This window comes from Spea bombifrons, chromosome 7 (genome assembly GCF_027358695.1).
Source record: "Spea bombifrons isolate aSpeBom1 chromosome 7, aSpeBom1.2.pri, whole genome shotgun sequence".
NCBI lineage: Eukaryota > Metazoa > Chordata > Amphibia > Anura > Pelobatidae > Spea > Spea bombifrons.
The window spans coordinates 152,976-167,453 of record NC_071093.1 but is presented as its reverse complement, the minus strand read 5'-3'; the positions used below and the strand labels follow the sequence as shown (position 1 = coordinate 167,453).

Sequence of the window (14,478 nt, the reverse complement as noted above, 5' to 3'; positions counted from 1 at the left end):
GTAGTAATAAACCTGGCTGTGGGTGTTGCACGTCACGGAGCCCACCATAAAACCCCGACCTTTTATTTGATCCTTCGCCGGGAAGGAGACTTCTGCATTGACATGGAGTCTTTACTCAGTGCCCACTTTCCTCAGTTCTCCTCCCTCAGTAAATGGAATAAATTGGAGACGAGCGGCTTTTTATTATCTTTTTACAGATTCCTGGAAATGTTCTCTTCTTGGTGAGGGGCATCTGTCCGGAACCCCAATCTGCCCATGTCTGTTTGGGGGATGACTTGGATGCCTCCGAATCGAGGCTGTGGCAGTCCCATCTGTTTGTCCCACATGTTATGCCCAGAACCTGCCCGATATGGGAGAGCGTTTCGGTGTCTTACCCTCTCGGTCAAAGGAGTATCTTCACCGACTTTCCCAAGGCTCATAGACCCCGTGTGGTTGTCGGATTCCCTTTCCTCCCTACCTGGCGCCGGCGAGCCACAAATCCTTGGAACTGTGCGGCGGATAGGCATTGTGCGACATTTGGAACTGAGTCGCTAGGGACGTCTGTTGTCACACCATGTCGCTTTTTTGGGGTTATACTGTGGTTACGGAGAGGGAGCTCATTTGGGAAAACTGGTTTTATTACCCATTCTCTGGAACTCTGGCCCGGCTGCCGCACGGACTATTCGCAGGGACGTTCCCGCCGCTGACGCTCAGGGTCCCTATGCCGGATCAAGTCACTTTTTGGAACATAACATGCTTGGACCCTGAGCCCGCCGTTGGTACCCCGAGATTAATGCTGCTCCCTCGGGATCTCCCGAGAACTGTATGGAGGCGCCGGGCGGTCTGGTAGTGATGGGATATACGCCTGATGTCTAAATATCTGTGCTGTTCCCAATAAGTTCAATTCTGTTTGCACAATATACTAAACAAAGGGTTAATCCCTTGAGCAATTGAGCTTTCAGCGGCAAGGAAGATCTCTACGGTGGAGCTACTCGGTCGGAGGACGGGTCACAGAGGTTATTAGAGCAAAGTCTTTCTCGGGTCACGTTACCGTACAAAGCACGGCTGCGCTCCTTCGCTGGAGAAAATGCCAGTCTGAGGAACGCATTTCCATCTGAAAATGTCGCCTGGAAGTTCACTCAAATGTTTAACATTTTCCTTGATGGGGACAATAAAATCAGATAAAGTCATTTTTGGAACAAACGGTATTTAGCAGATGGTCTTTTGTGTTTTATGTTTGCGGAGAGAAGTCTCCGGGTCCCACAGGTCCCAGTAAACAAAACAGTGGGTCCCTGACGCCGCGGGTATGCATCGTGTCGGGCGCTTTACCCTTTGGCTGCTATGAATATTTCTCTAAATATCAAGTGAATAAAGACAGATGCTCCTGGAACCGTTACAATCAATAATTCAGCTCCACTGTCTCTGCCGGCCGCGCGTCGTCTCCGATCTCCGAAAACCCCCTTAACACTGAAGGGTGGGAATGAGTATTTAATGGATATTTTGTAATAGTTTGGGGTCAGTAGATGAGGTCAATATTGCTGCGCGTACTCACCTGAAACGTGTATCTTTGTGAATATGAGCTGCTTTGCAACTGAAGTTGAGTCTGGTCGGTCAAGTTAACCGTTAAAAAGACTCCGACGATGTTCTTAAAGACCACAATTTTGTTCTAATTGTAGAAGGAAGAAGCCAGCTGTCTGAAGTAAATAAATGTTCATGGAGCTCACACTCACTGCTTTATTCACGAAGGGCCGTGTTACCCGCCAAGTTATACATCAGCTGGAGAAATGAACCAAGCAAGTGGCGCCACGTTCACTCACTCAATCCAAACGAGTTGCCTCGGCCCCTGGACTCGACTTTTGAGCACGGACCTCTAAACCCAGCTGACCGTCTCACATTCCCCTCTCCGTAATGCCCTCTCCTCAGGGGCATTTATCTCCCTGTTGTGTGGATGCAGAATGCAAGATCCACGTCTGCAACTACCCCCCGAGACATGCAGGGGTAACTTTACTATTAATTTACCCCTTAGTTAGCCATACATCTCTGGGGCAGCTGGCCTTGTGGGGGGGGTTTGGAGAGCCAAGTTAGGGAGCCATCCTGGAACCTTCACAGAACGATAGGAGTCCTACCTGTAAACCTTAACGTTTATAACCGAGAAGCGAATGTAATCATTAAGTGCCTAACAGCCCCTAACTAAATCAGGTGATTGCCCCGGCGACCATCCTAATGCCCGGCGACCGCTGCAGCCCATTCTATAGTGTAGAATTTACCCAGTAAAATATGGTGGAAATGTGGCATTTACCCTATTTTGCCATAATCTGTAGTGTAGATGTTGAATTCACTATTTTATCCCCCTAAATGTTTGGAGCGATCTCAGAAAATGTTCTGACTCCCGGAGACGCGCATGTTCGTTATTTCTCGTGACTCCATAAAATATGTCTCCATCTGCAGTTCTTACGCCCACAGACCAGGTGCCCGACATCTCAGAATCCTCGACATTAACGAGAAGGAACTTATTAACAACAAATTATTTAAAGACTGATTAACCCTCTCACTCCATCCTCCCAGATCCCATGATTGGATCATCTCGTATTTATTATTATTTTTATTATTGTTTTATATAGCGGTATTGTATTGATTTATTCAGGGGGGGTTGGTTTGAACCCCCAGCAAGCAAATTGTCCAAAGAGTCTGCTGGTTGCCAGATCATCAGCTGAGAGACACACAGACATGTTAGAACATTCTAGAGCCCGCACATGCGTGTGTTGGTGGGAATCGGGACACGTGTCAGGCTGAAATAGTTAATGATCCCCCGTTTCATGTCCCCGCAGGCGGCTGCCTGCTCATTTCTGGCTTTCCGGTGGTCAGAGGGTCACTTATTAGAAGTCTTCTTCTCCGATTGGATCGTGTCTGATAGAACTTGGATCACGCGGAGCTTGACGTGGAACCCATGAATGGGATCCTCTGAAGACTCGTCGGGTTTGGGATGCCAGGATCGGCCGTCGCCGCGCATGATGCAGATAATGAGTTCGTTACTGTATCCCTTCATTGGATCACCAAATTAACCCTTTTGTACTCGGTTTCTCCAGACGAGTGCAGTTTGTGGTTAACGAGATCCGTTTTGGACGTTTCACTGATATTCGAATCCTTCGGCAGAAACCGCTGTTTGCAAACAAATGAACATTAATGGCTTCCAGAGGGCCGAGCGCCGCGCAGGACTCGCTGGGGGAGATCGAACGCATTCACTCCAGATAAGAAGATGCTTTTAATAAAAAGGGCTTTCCTGACACTCGTGTATCGATCGGTCTGCGATCCAAGGATTGTGATCAATACAAAGCTTTATTGGCAGGCTGTGCAAGGCCGATGCATAGGGCACGTGACATGTTACAGGCCGGGGCACGTGACACGTTACAGGCCGGTGGACGAGGCACGTGACACGTTACAGGCCAGGGCACGTGACACGTTACAGGCCAGGGCACGTGACACGTTACAGGCCGGTGGACGGGGCACGTGACACGTTACAGGCCGGTGGACGAGGCACGTGACACGTTACAGGCCAGGGCACGTGACACGTTACAGGCCGGTGGACGAGGCACGTGACACGTTACAGGCGGGGCACGTGACATGTTACAGGCCGGGGCACGTGACACGTTACAGGCCGGTGGACGAGGCACGTGACACGTTACAGGCCAGGGCACGTGACACGTTACAGGCCGGTGGACGGGGCACGTGACACGTTACAGGCCGGTGGACGGGGCACGTGACACGTTACAGGCGATTTCTGTGAGATTTGCTGCATTTCAGGCTGCGGACGTTTCGAGGGAAGTGAGATATTTTGGAAATATTTGTAGAGATGTCACTTTGTTATCTGACACAAAACCAGTAAAATGGATTAAACTATAAAAAATAAAACTATTATAAAAACAATGGCCTGCGAGACGCTAGCAGATAGAATACACAGAATAAATTCTCCGCGGGGATCCCGCCGCGTTCCACCCAATCGTCCTGAGAACACGATTTATATAAAAACGCTCAAAATCATTTGATTTGACGTTCCTGACAGAGCACTCTCGCGGGATCATCGATGGATTAAGAATTAATAATGGAGGAGAGGAGATCGATACTTTTCTGCGGTGGGCGGACGCCGCGCCCGACGCGCCTTTTATTCATTTAATGAAGAGAAATTGATCGGTTTGCAGGCTTCTTATGGAGCGGAATAAAGAGAGGGAAGCCGCCAAACCATTTCAGTTATTACCAACCCGTAATTCCGCTCAGTGCGCCCTAACCCTGGCCTGAGGAAACTACCCCTGAGATGAATCCCCAGCGCTCGCTAACTGCCCCTGACCATCCTCTCATCAGCTGGGGTAACCTGTATCACAAGGTGCGCCGTACGGACTGGGAGGGATTCTAATGCACATTGCTGGTCGTTTGCCCCCCAGGCAGGGAATGAAGCTGCAGCTTTATACAGGTGCCGACGCCAATGGTTTCTGCTTAAAATGAGGCTGCAGCTTTATTTGGGAGCCGACACGGTTTCCTCCTGTTGGGGTCTGGGCGTAGTTACCCCATTGTTAGTGGATGCTGGTTCTGGGGCACAGGCTCAGCCCCTCCGTTGTTTGCCCCTGTGTGATGCTTTGATGGGGTAACAAGCTCTCACACTGTATAGGAGTTTGCCCCTGTGTAGGGTTGGTACCTGGTGACACTTGGGACGTTCTCCTTACCGGGGCTTTTTAAGGTGAGATAAGTGAAATCTGTGATCTATCGGCGGCGTTTTTCTATCCGTCCCCAGCAGGCAGATTGTGGATGGTCTGGGCTCCGGGGGCCACGAGCCGAGGGGTCTGGGGTTTAGAGCCGCCATTAATGACCGATCAATCCACCCCTCTCTTTATTGGAAACGTTAATAATATGTTTTTCCTTCTGCCGTCTTTATTACTTTCTTCATGTCTGGGAATTCCACAAACTATGAGGTCTCCCCGCTTGGGTCCCACAGGGAGATCGCTTGACTCGCTAACCCCAAGCGCATGCGCTTCCACGCGCCCCTCGCTCCTAATTACGTCTCACCGAGGATACACAATTTATTACCGAGCCGTAATGATTCCTCGGCCGCAGTCAATCAGCTTTCATTGTGTGAAGTTCCTCCTCAGATTTATTGTTGGAATTTATTCCTCCGGTTGGCGCTTCCAGGTCCGCCTGACGCCGTAAATCCGTTCTGATCTGAATAAGAGCCGCAGACCGGCAGCGTTTCCAAGAAGGGCATTTATCTCCGGAGAGTTCAGGCCTTATTCATTTTCTTGGCTACGTGTGTTGGAATGCGGGCCACGTTCCTTACTGACGGCCGGATTCACCTGGCCCTTCCTGAGACCTCCGGCCCTCGGGTCGTCTCTTCGATCCATGCATTGATCAGAGCTCCGAGTCTGTGCAGGTTCACGGCGTGGACGGGGAATACATACCCCAATACCTCCTTACATACCGCAGTACCTCCCTACATACCCCAGTACCTCCCTACATACCCCAGTACCTCCTTACATACCCCAGTACCTCCCTACATACCCCAATACCTCCTTACATACCCCAGTACCTCCTTACATACCCCAGTACCTCCCTACATACCCCAGTACCTCCCTACATACCCCAATACCTCCTTGCATACCCCAGTACCTTCTTACATACCCCAGTACCTCCTTACATACCCCAGTACCTCCTTACATACCCCAGTACCTCCCTACATACCCCAATACCTCCTTACATACCCCAGTACCTCCTTACATACCCCAGTACCTCCCTACATACCCCAATACCTCCTTACATACCGCAGTACCTCCCTACATACCCCAGTACCTCCCTACATACCCCAGTACTTCCCTACATACCCCAATACCTCCTTACATACCCCAATACCTCCTTACATACCCCAGTACCTCCCTACATACCCCAGTACCTCCCTACATACCCCAGTACCTCACTACATACCCCAATACCTCCTTACATACCCCAGTACCTCCTTACATACCCAGTACCTCCCTACATACCCCAGTACCTCCCTACATACCCCAGTACCTCCCTACATACCCCAATACCTCCTTACATACCGCAGTACCTCCCTACATACCCCAGTACCTCCCTACATACCCCAGTACTTCCCTACATACCCCAATACCTCCTTACATACCCCAATACCTCCTTACATACCCCAGTACCTCCCTACATACCCCAATACCTCCTTGCATACCCCAGTACCTTCTTACATACCCCAGTACCTCCTTACATACCCCAGTACCTCACTACATACCCCAGTACCTCACTACATACCCCAGTACCTCACTACATACCCCAATACCTCCTTACATACCCCAGTACCTCCTTACATACCCCAGTACCTCCCTACATACCCCAATACCTCCTTACATACCCCAGTACCTCCTTACATACCCCAGTACCTCCTTACATACCCCAATACCTCCTTACATACCCCAGTACCTCCTTACATACCCCAGTACCTCCCTACATACCCCAGTACCTCCTCCCCGTCACCCACCTTTGTTGGCTCACATCCAGCCGGGGGCCATTCGCACGCACCGGGGGCCGGGATAGTCCCCAGTCCTGTTTGTGTCACCCACTTTAGTGAAATTGTTGACAATGAAGTGTTAATTATCACAGCATTTTAAGGTGGTTTTAGGCTTATTTAACGATTAGTGACTGATTTATTACAATTACCGAAGCTGCAAAGAGTTCTTCAGAGAGATTTTAAGATTTCCAACAAACAGATTCTAAATATTTTATGGATTTCCGTCAGCTGTTTGTTTCTCGTCTTCCCTTCATTGCGCTAAATGTGTTGACTGCAACATTTTTTGTTTATTAACACAATAATCGGACACTTTGATCCATAAATCACAAAATATATTTTATGTTCCATTAAAAGAAATGCATTTCCTGGTAAAATAAATCGGAGTAACCGCTTGTAAAACATCCAAAAAGTATTTAATAAGTAAATGTTTTCTGTCCGTACACGAAGGGGACGTGGAGACCCCAAAAAAAGACTGGGATCAAACCCGGGGGCTCTCTAAATGTGCCGACCCTGAGAAATATTAACCCTTTAATAACCCATGGTGAAGATTCTCTGTAATGAATCGCCAAATGTGTTACTTGTTACTTGTGTGTGGCCTTAATACCGGTCGTCATAGAAACCTTGACTTGTCATCATTTAATGATACTCTTAACGGAGCCACCTACATTCAAGCAGGGATATCAACCAGAACACAATCTGCATGAAGATGTTATATTTAAGCTGAGGACGGTCGGCGAGATTTTAAACCTCGTGGAAAACAAAGCTGAATCCCCCTCCGTGGTAATCCGGCTACACCAGGGATCTTCCGTGTTTCTCCAATATTATACACACGCCAGTCTCTCCGGCCCCCCAACAACATGCGATTCCCACTCGGTCGTGGCTCGCGCTGCGCTCTCTGTTCCTATTTTAGTCTACAAGATAAATCCTAATGAGATGAAGCGATTCCTGTCTGTCGGAAATCTGACCTCCCCAGATAATTTCCGGACCGCGTAAACTTTACGGAAACTCTCCGCTCGGTGCCATTGGCCGGTGAATGATGCCCAGGAACACTGACCCCCGGCCGCCACGTCACAACATTTACTGGAAACGGATCAATAAGGTCTGTCAGCGAGAGAAGCCGCACAATAAAGAAATGAGCTGGAGATGTCGGCAGAGATCAGCGGCTCGGTCTGCGAATGGATTAGAGGATTAACATAATGGGAAGTGATGGCCGACGCGGCACCGACAGCCTCCTGCGCGACCTGCTCCTGGCACACGGGACGCGGCTTTCCTGTAAAACTCTCCATATAATCAGCAAAATCGGCGCAAATAAATGCATCCAGCAATAAAAGGTTTCTTCCCGTAATAACTGACGCGCTGTCCGGACTTCTAATGACGGGGTCTCTACTAATTATATATATATATATACTGTATATGTGTGGGGGCTGCAAAGCTGAGGTCTCAACCAGCCCTGTAACCAGCACAAGTAAGACACGACTGTCTCATTTGGGGGAAAAAAATAGTGATTTGGACCATTCGCTATTCTCCATTAACATATCACAGAAATAAGTGGGATTCTGGGCGGCCGCATCGAGGAATCGCCCCGGCTGTCATTTGTTATTAATGAATAACGACCGGTTCCTCCATTTACTGTCACCATGAACATGCGTGACCGGTGCGGGCATCGTGTCCACACGCTCAGTACTAATATAACGGACATCACATCGAGTGCAAACGTAACCCAATCCACGGTGCGATACAATCCTCCCGATGTGAAGATTTATATCTATCTGGAAACCTTCAAGTCCCTGGGGAAATATTAACAAGCAAAGTGATGAGGAGCAGAGTCGGGGCCCAGGGGCCAAACTCCCAGGAACCCCACCAAATGGCCGATTCTACTGCAAACATTTAAAGTGACGTAACGGGGGGGCCGTCACTGGGCAGGAATCGCAGACCCCTTCCCCCCGGCGCGTGAAGAAATCCATAAATCAATAAGTGGACGAGGCTCGGCCCCCATAACCCGGCACACAAGAGCAAATGTTTTTATGAAAACCATAATTTAATTTTCATGTGTTATATACATAGGTGAGAAATATACAATAAATGGTGAAAGAAACCAGACGATGCAATCCACGCAAATAAATCGTAAACCCAATGAGTTGGATGCATAGAAAATGTCCGGCGGCTCTCGGGTTCTTCCCGCCGTTTGGGTAACGCCAGCCGGTAGCTGCCAACGTTTCCACTTCTTTGAAGAAGCCGCCGTTTTCTGCAGGGAAAATATGAGGGCATTTCCTGATTTGACGTAAATATCTTAATCCGCTACCAAAATGGTGCCGACTTCGAGAATTGGGAGAAGAAACAAGAGCCTTGGATCTGGCGAGGGGTCGTCGGACGTTTTAAGTAACTGAACATCGTCTTTTTGAAAATGAAGATTTAAAAACTCTGTAATAACCGCGTCTTCCCAGGAAAGCGCACTTGTTTCAGTTTGGGCCCCGGACAGAAAGTGGCCCCTTCTTGTGTTTTGACCGTGATAGAAAGTTCTGTCAAAAATAAACATTAGTACAATTTCTTGAAGAAGAAACAAAATAAAACATGCGATACACTAACTGTAAGAAATCTATTCCTCTAAAATCCTCTGTACATTTTCCACAAGGCAGAAAGTCCGCTTCCTCGGTTCCGAGTCCAACGAGCAGCGTTTGTGGCAGTCGTGTATTACGTGGTCTAATAAGTGACCGTCCCGGGGACTGCACCGAGTACCGACGTCTCTGGGCTGTCTCGCTCTGTCACTCGTCCTCCTCCGGCTCCTGCGGTAAAACCGGACTCTCCGCCTGCGAACATTCTCCGAAGAAACGCAGCAAAGTGCTGTACAGATGGAAGCGGCTCTTCTCCGACCGCGTGCTGTGACCTTCATCGGGGTAAACCTCGGGAGCAGCGGATAAAATGATGTCACTAAATGCAAACAAATCCACAGACAGCCCGCCACAAGCACTCCAACAGGGCACTTTATCTACCCCCGCGGGGGGGGGGGGGCACCAGCATTATTACTGCATCATAACCGAGCTGGCCACATTATAATCCAAATATTCCACGTTTTTACACAGAGGACTCCATTTTCCATCATTTCTCAGAAGATGGGGATCCTGCCAGCAGTTGGGGGGCTGGGAAGGCGGGTAACCCGGAAAACCCCCCGGAGCGACATTTTACGCATCAATGACATCAGACCCCGTTTCTACCGCTGAGTATGAGTACGACTCATATCTGGGCCGCCCTTATATTTGCCAAATACCACATGATTTGCCACATAAAAACCACGCACACGCGGGCCGTGGACTCACCTGCATGGTGTAGTTGACGCCGGCTTTGATCAGGTGTTTGATTAATTCGGCTGAATGCTGAAAATGTACTTTTGCTAAAAGAAGAAAAGTTAATATTAGGGGAAATCGGACAATACCCCCCCCATTACGAGGAAAATGCCCGGATACATTTAAAGCGGCGACCGGAACATTCTAACCGCAAAATATAACATTTTGGTCTAAAATACATTTACTCGTCTAAGCGTCCGTTTGAATTTGCTGCCGGTGCCAGATGTGAGTCTGGGGTTCTGGATGCAGTATTTCTTCTGCTCCCCCCCCCCATAACTAAAACACACATGTAACATGTGAACATGTAACACGCGAACGCCAACACCATACACCCCCGGTACTCACCGTCTGCTGTTCCGTGGATTAGAAGCAGGTTCTTCAGTTTGAAGGTGTGGATATTGTGGAGCAGACTGGAGGCCTGAAGAAATAAAAGCACACGTTAGGGCCCCGCTCCAAACAAGAGCCACGTCTCGCCCGGATCACACGGGGCAGGGAACAGAACCAGAACATTCACCGGCACCGGGCAGAACCTGCTGTGACCGGGGGGGCATCGTGTTCTGGGTACGATATTCTAAGATAAGATCCAGAACCGAAGAACCTCCAGGCGGACCGTGCTATGAAACGCGTGTCTCTTAACCAGAGCGTCTGTGGTGCGTCGCATTCGGTTCTAAGTAATCCCTGGGTCTGAATGTTCTGTGGTCTCGTAGCGAGAGCGTGCAGTCTGACCGACCAAAGATTCTATGGAACCCTCACCAATTACACGCAGTGTGACTGTCTAAATATTCTGTGGTCTTTCACGTGGTACGCGCAGTGTGACTGTCTAAACATTCTGGGGTCTTTCACGTGGTACGCGCAGTGTGACTGTCTAAACATTCTGGGGTCTTTTACGTGGTACGCGCAGTGTGACTGTCTAAACATTCTGGGGTCTTTCACGTGGTACGCGCAGTGTGACTGTCTAAACATTCTGGGGTCTTTTACGTGGTACGCGCAGTGTGACTGTCTAAACATTCTGGGGTCTTTCACGTGGTACACGCAGTGTGACTGTCTAAACATTCTGGGGTCTTTTACGTGGTACGCGCAGTGTGACTGTGCCCTCTCACCTGGTACGCGTTCTCCTCTTTGGACGGCATCCCGAGGTAGCGCTCAGAAAACGCGGAAGCTTCATGAAAGAGAACAGATACGCTTCTTATCAGTCTAATATTCCTAAATCTCCCACTTTCAGTCCCAATAAAGATGGCGTCTACTCACCATACAGCTTCATGTCTGTGATCGGTGCAAACAACGCGCCGCATTTAAACAGCCTCTCGCTGGCCTTTATGATCATGGAAGCCATGTATCCCCCGTAGCCCTGCATGAAGACAGGTGATCATAACGTCAGCGACAGGGGCAGACGCGGATCCTGCGTGTTCTTACCCCAGACACCTACAGCCCCACGTTAAATCCGGTGTTAACCCCGATGGAGCCGGGGTCTGCTCCTCTCTATCACGGCTTTTAGGGTATTTTGACATCATACGTTTCTGTAATGACTCGTTAATCCTAGGGTACCGGGCGAGCAGACCTGCGCGATGCGGGAGGTTAACGAGTGAGAAGGACTCTCATCTTTATCGCCGTTTAGCAGATCGATATATATTCCCCGTAGACCCCCTGTCTATCAGATGCCCCGATTCTGCGCATGGCCGCTGTGCGCCAATCATTACCTTTCCATAAATGATTAATCTGTTGGGATCAATGAACGGCTCCCTGAGTAACGACCTGCGGGGGAAACGAAAAGGCACCTTAACAGAGACCGCAAACGCCTTCCAAGCCCCCAATAATTATTAGCCTGGGGGAACGACCCACATGGACACCTTGACCAGGGGCAGCCCACGGAGGCGTTTGGAATCCCTTATTCCAGACGATTCTATTGGTGATAAATCTTTGTAATTAACAGATTAAGAGCGCAGGATAAAAAGAGAAACAGAAAAAACGGAGACAAAGAAAGACAAGAGAGAGAAACAAATGAGAGACAGCCAGACAAGAGAGAGAGAAACAAATGAGAGACAGCCAGACAAGAGAGAGAGAGAGAGAAACAAATGAGAGACAGCCTCGATGAGAGTGTACCGAAGACGCACTGGGGCGAGACGGCCTCCCCCGCTTTATTATAAAACATGGAGGTGAAGAGACGTTGAGTCGTTAAACGTTAATAATTAGAGATACGAGTAACTCTCACTCCACGGCAGCTATTTGGTCCTTTACTTCCACGGATCCTATCCCGCGGTGAACTTCCTGCAGGATCTTCAGACCCCGGAATCCGCTGCCCCGTCCGTCGAAGCGCGCCACGATGACGTTATGGGAATTGATGAGCACCGAGTCCCAGTCCATGTGGAACTTGTCCGTCACCAGCTGGCTGCCGGGGGCTTCATCTCTACAGGGGGCACACAGAAGGAATAAACCACAACCCATCCTGGACCCAGAAGTATACTGATGGCTCTTTGCTGACCACTGGGACAGTCACTGAAACCTGTCCATGAACTAATTCGCTGAGCTTCTTTTTACATTACTGAGAGGGTGGTGGATAAGTGGAACAGCTTCCCAGCAGAAGTAGTAGAGGGTAATACAGTGAGGGTATTAAACATGCATGGGATAGACATACGGCTCCTGAATCTAAGACGAGACCGCCGACTTATTAAGGTTTCAGGATAAAGCAGGAAAACCGGTGACTAGATGGGGGCCAAACGGCAGAGCTGAGTTGGAGCTGGGTTCATGTTTCATTGGGCCAGCAAAGACTAAGATGTAGAGTCAAGTGAGCTTTCAGGGCCTTAGAGGTCTCTTATTCAGATGGAACTCGGGGAATTCATCCAAAGAAAAGACCTCCGAGGTCCTGAAAGTTCTTGTGGCTCTACATCTTATTCTTTGCTGGCCGAATAAAAGGTAAACCGAGTTCCAAGAGACGAACCAGGATCCAGCGGGTTCGTGCATCACAAGTTATTCCGGTGCAGAAAATCGCGAATTCCAACTGATAGGACGGACCAATCAGCAGGAGCGCTTGGCCCAGAGACCCCCGGTGTCACAAGATGCTGGTGTCTCCTCCGATCCGTCTGATTTAATGAGTGCGGATAGTGAAAATCTTACACGATGAGGAGCAGCGGATATTGGTTCAGCTTCGTAAAATCCTTGGGAAGTGACAGGCGCAGAGGAAGGTCTTAAACACAAAAAGAGACATAATAACTTATATGTGACTGTCCCGCGGCCCCCGAAACGCCCCAAAGACCGTATATGAACCCCGCGCGGCCTTTACCGTAATCTTCAATATGAATCGGTTTTATTTCACTCTTGAAAATCTTTTTCTGTGAAATCGCTTCTTTCAGGACGGAATTGTTTTCTATGGAATAAAAATCTGCGCAAATAAAAGAAATAAATTAGCGGCACAATGACGGGGGTAACGATGTTTCCTGGGGAGCCGATATCTGGGATACTCTCTGCACAGAGCCCCTTCAACCAAACCGTAAATCCCCCGTGCAGATTGGGCCCCAGTCCAAGCGGAGGTCCGGGGGCCACAGAGGGCCGGAGCGGCTGGTGGTTATTCTTCCTCATACACTGACCTGCAGGGTTACTGGCGCTGTGTACACTGACCCTGGGGACGCCTGGACCTGACGGATAGAATACAAACATTCATTCATTCGATGCACTTCATGCGCGTTTCATGCGCTCACATCTCCTTGTGCAGCCCAAATAATTTCATGCTTCGTTTATTTAGAACAGACGCATTTTCTACTTTATTCATAATTTATATTTTATCATTTTAGATCATTAACGTTGTAAATTGCAACTCTTTGTGCGGTAACGGAGACATCACTCATAGGAAAGACCCTGAAAGGGCAGATCATCCCCCTGGGTCGGCATTTGTTTCAGTAGCTGCCCCGGCTCGATCAGAGGACCCCCCGTAAGAGAATGACAGTGAGAAGTGTTGGGACCGGAGTAAAGGAATACCGAGGGAAATCTGTTCCATGACACGGAGGAGCTTTCATCGAGTGACACCTCTGCGTGATTTGGGGGGGGGCATTTTCCTAAAATTATCAGCAGCATAAAACCTCTGAAGTCTCCGCGTTCAGTGAAATAGACGCAAAGAGACGGGATTTCTAATGCAGACGACGAAATCAGAAGAAATTGAACTCCTTTTACGTCACCAGATTCTGAACCAAGTCCAGAGATCCCGCGATCGCGACAGAGACCCCGCTTACGGCATAAAATAAAATGCGCAAAAGAATAAAGGGAATAAAGAATGCCTGGATCTCTGCAGCAGGGTCACCGCAGGGTTAAAACATGCAGTAATCGGATCCCTTTCCAGCTCATGCTCTCGGTGTCAGGTCTGAGACGCCGTAATCAGATCGGCATCGAATAAATACATCTTCCCTCGGCTGGGAGGCTGATCCAACGGCCGACGCTTATCAGTATATCACAAATCCTTTTACATGTGGCTGGGCCGCGCGCCGCGCATGATGCTGCCTCCTGCTGTCACACCGCGAGCCAAGTGTCAGCTTTTCGTACAATTTGGGATTAAAATAAAATCGGGAAGATGATACAATGTATCCCTCGTTATTACTCCACATGGAAGGATAT

At 49.1% G+C, this 14,478-nt stretch overlaps 1 protein-coding gene across 1 annotated transcript in view; it reads right to left on the bottom strand.

Moving 5' to 3' along the window:
• Positions 1 to 9,284: 9,284 nt before the first annotated feature.
• DPP10 (dipeptidyl peptidase like 10) overlaps positions 9,285 to 14,478 on the bottom strand; it is a 39,740-nt gene continuing 34,546 nt past the window's right edge. The window contains exons 17-26 of the mRNA XM_053471931.1: positions 13,461 to 13,508; positions 13,157 to 13,255; positions 12,991 to 13,060; positions 12,089 to 12,283; positions 11,577 to 11,631; positions 11,128 to 11,227; positions 10,980 to 11,038; positions 10,225 to 10,297; positions 9,853 to 9,926; positions 9,285 to 9,438 (exon numbers count right to left, since the gene is read on the bottom strand). Coding sequence (XP_053327906.1) covers positions 9,301 to 9,438; positions 9,853 to 9,926; positions 10,225 to 10,297; positions 10,980 to 11,038; positions 11,128 to 11,227; positions 11,577 to 11,631; positions 12,089 to 12,283; positions 12,991 to 13,060; positions 13,157 to 13,255; positions 13,461 to 13,508 — 911 coding nt within the window. The 3' untranslated portion in view covers positions 9,285 to 9,300. The remainder of the gene's footprint in view (positions 9,439 to 9,852; positions 9,927 to 10,224; positions 10,298 to 10,979; positions 11,039 to 11,127; positions 11,228 to 11,576; positions 11,632 to 12,088; positions 12,284 to 12,990; positions 13,061 to 13,156; positions 13,256 to 13,460; positions 13,509 to 14,478) is intronic.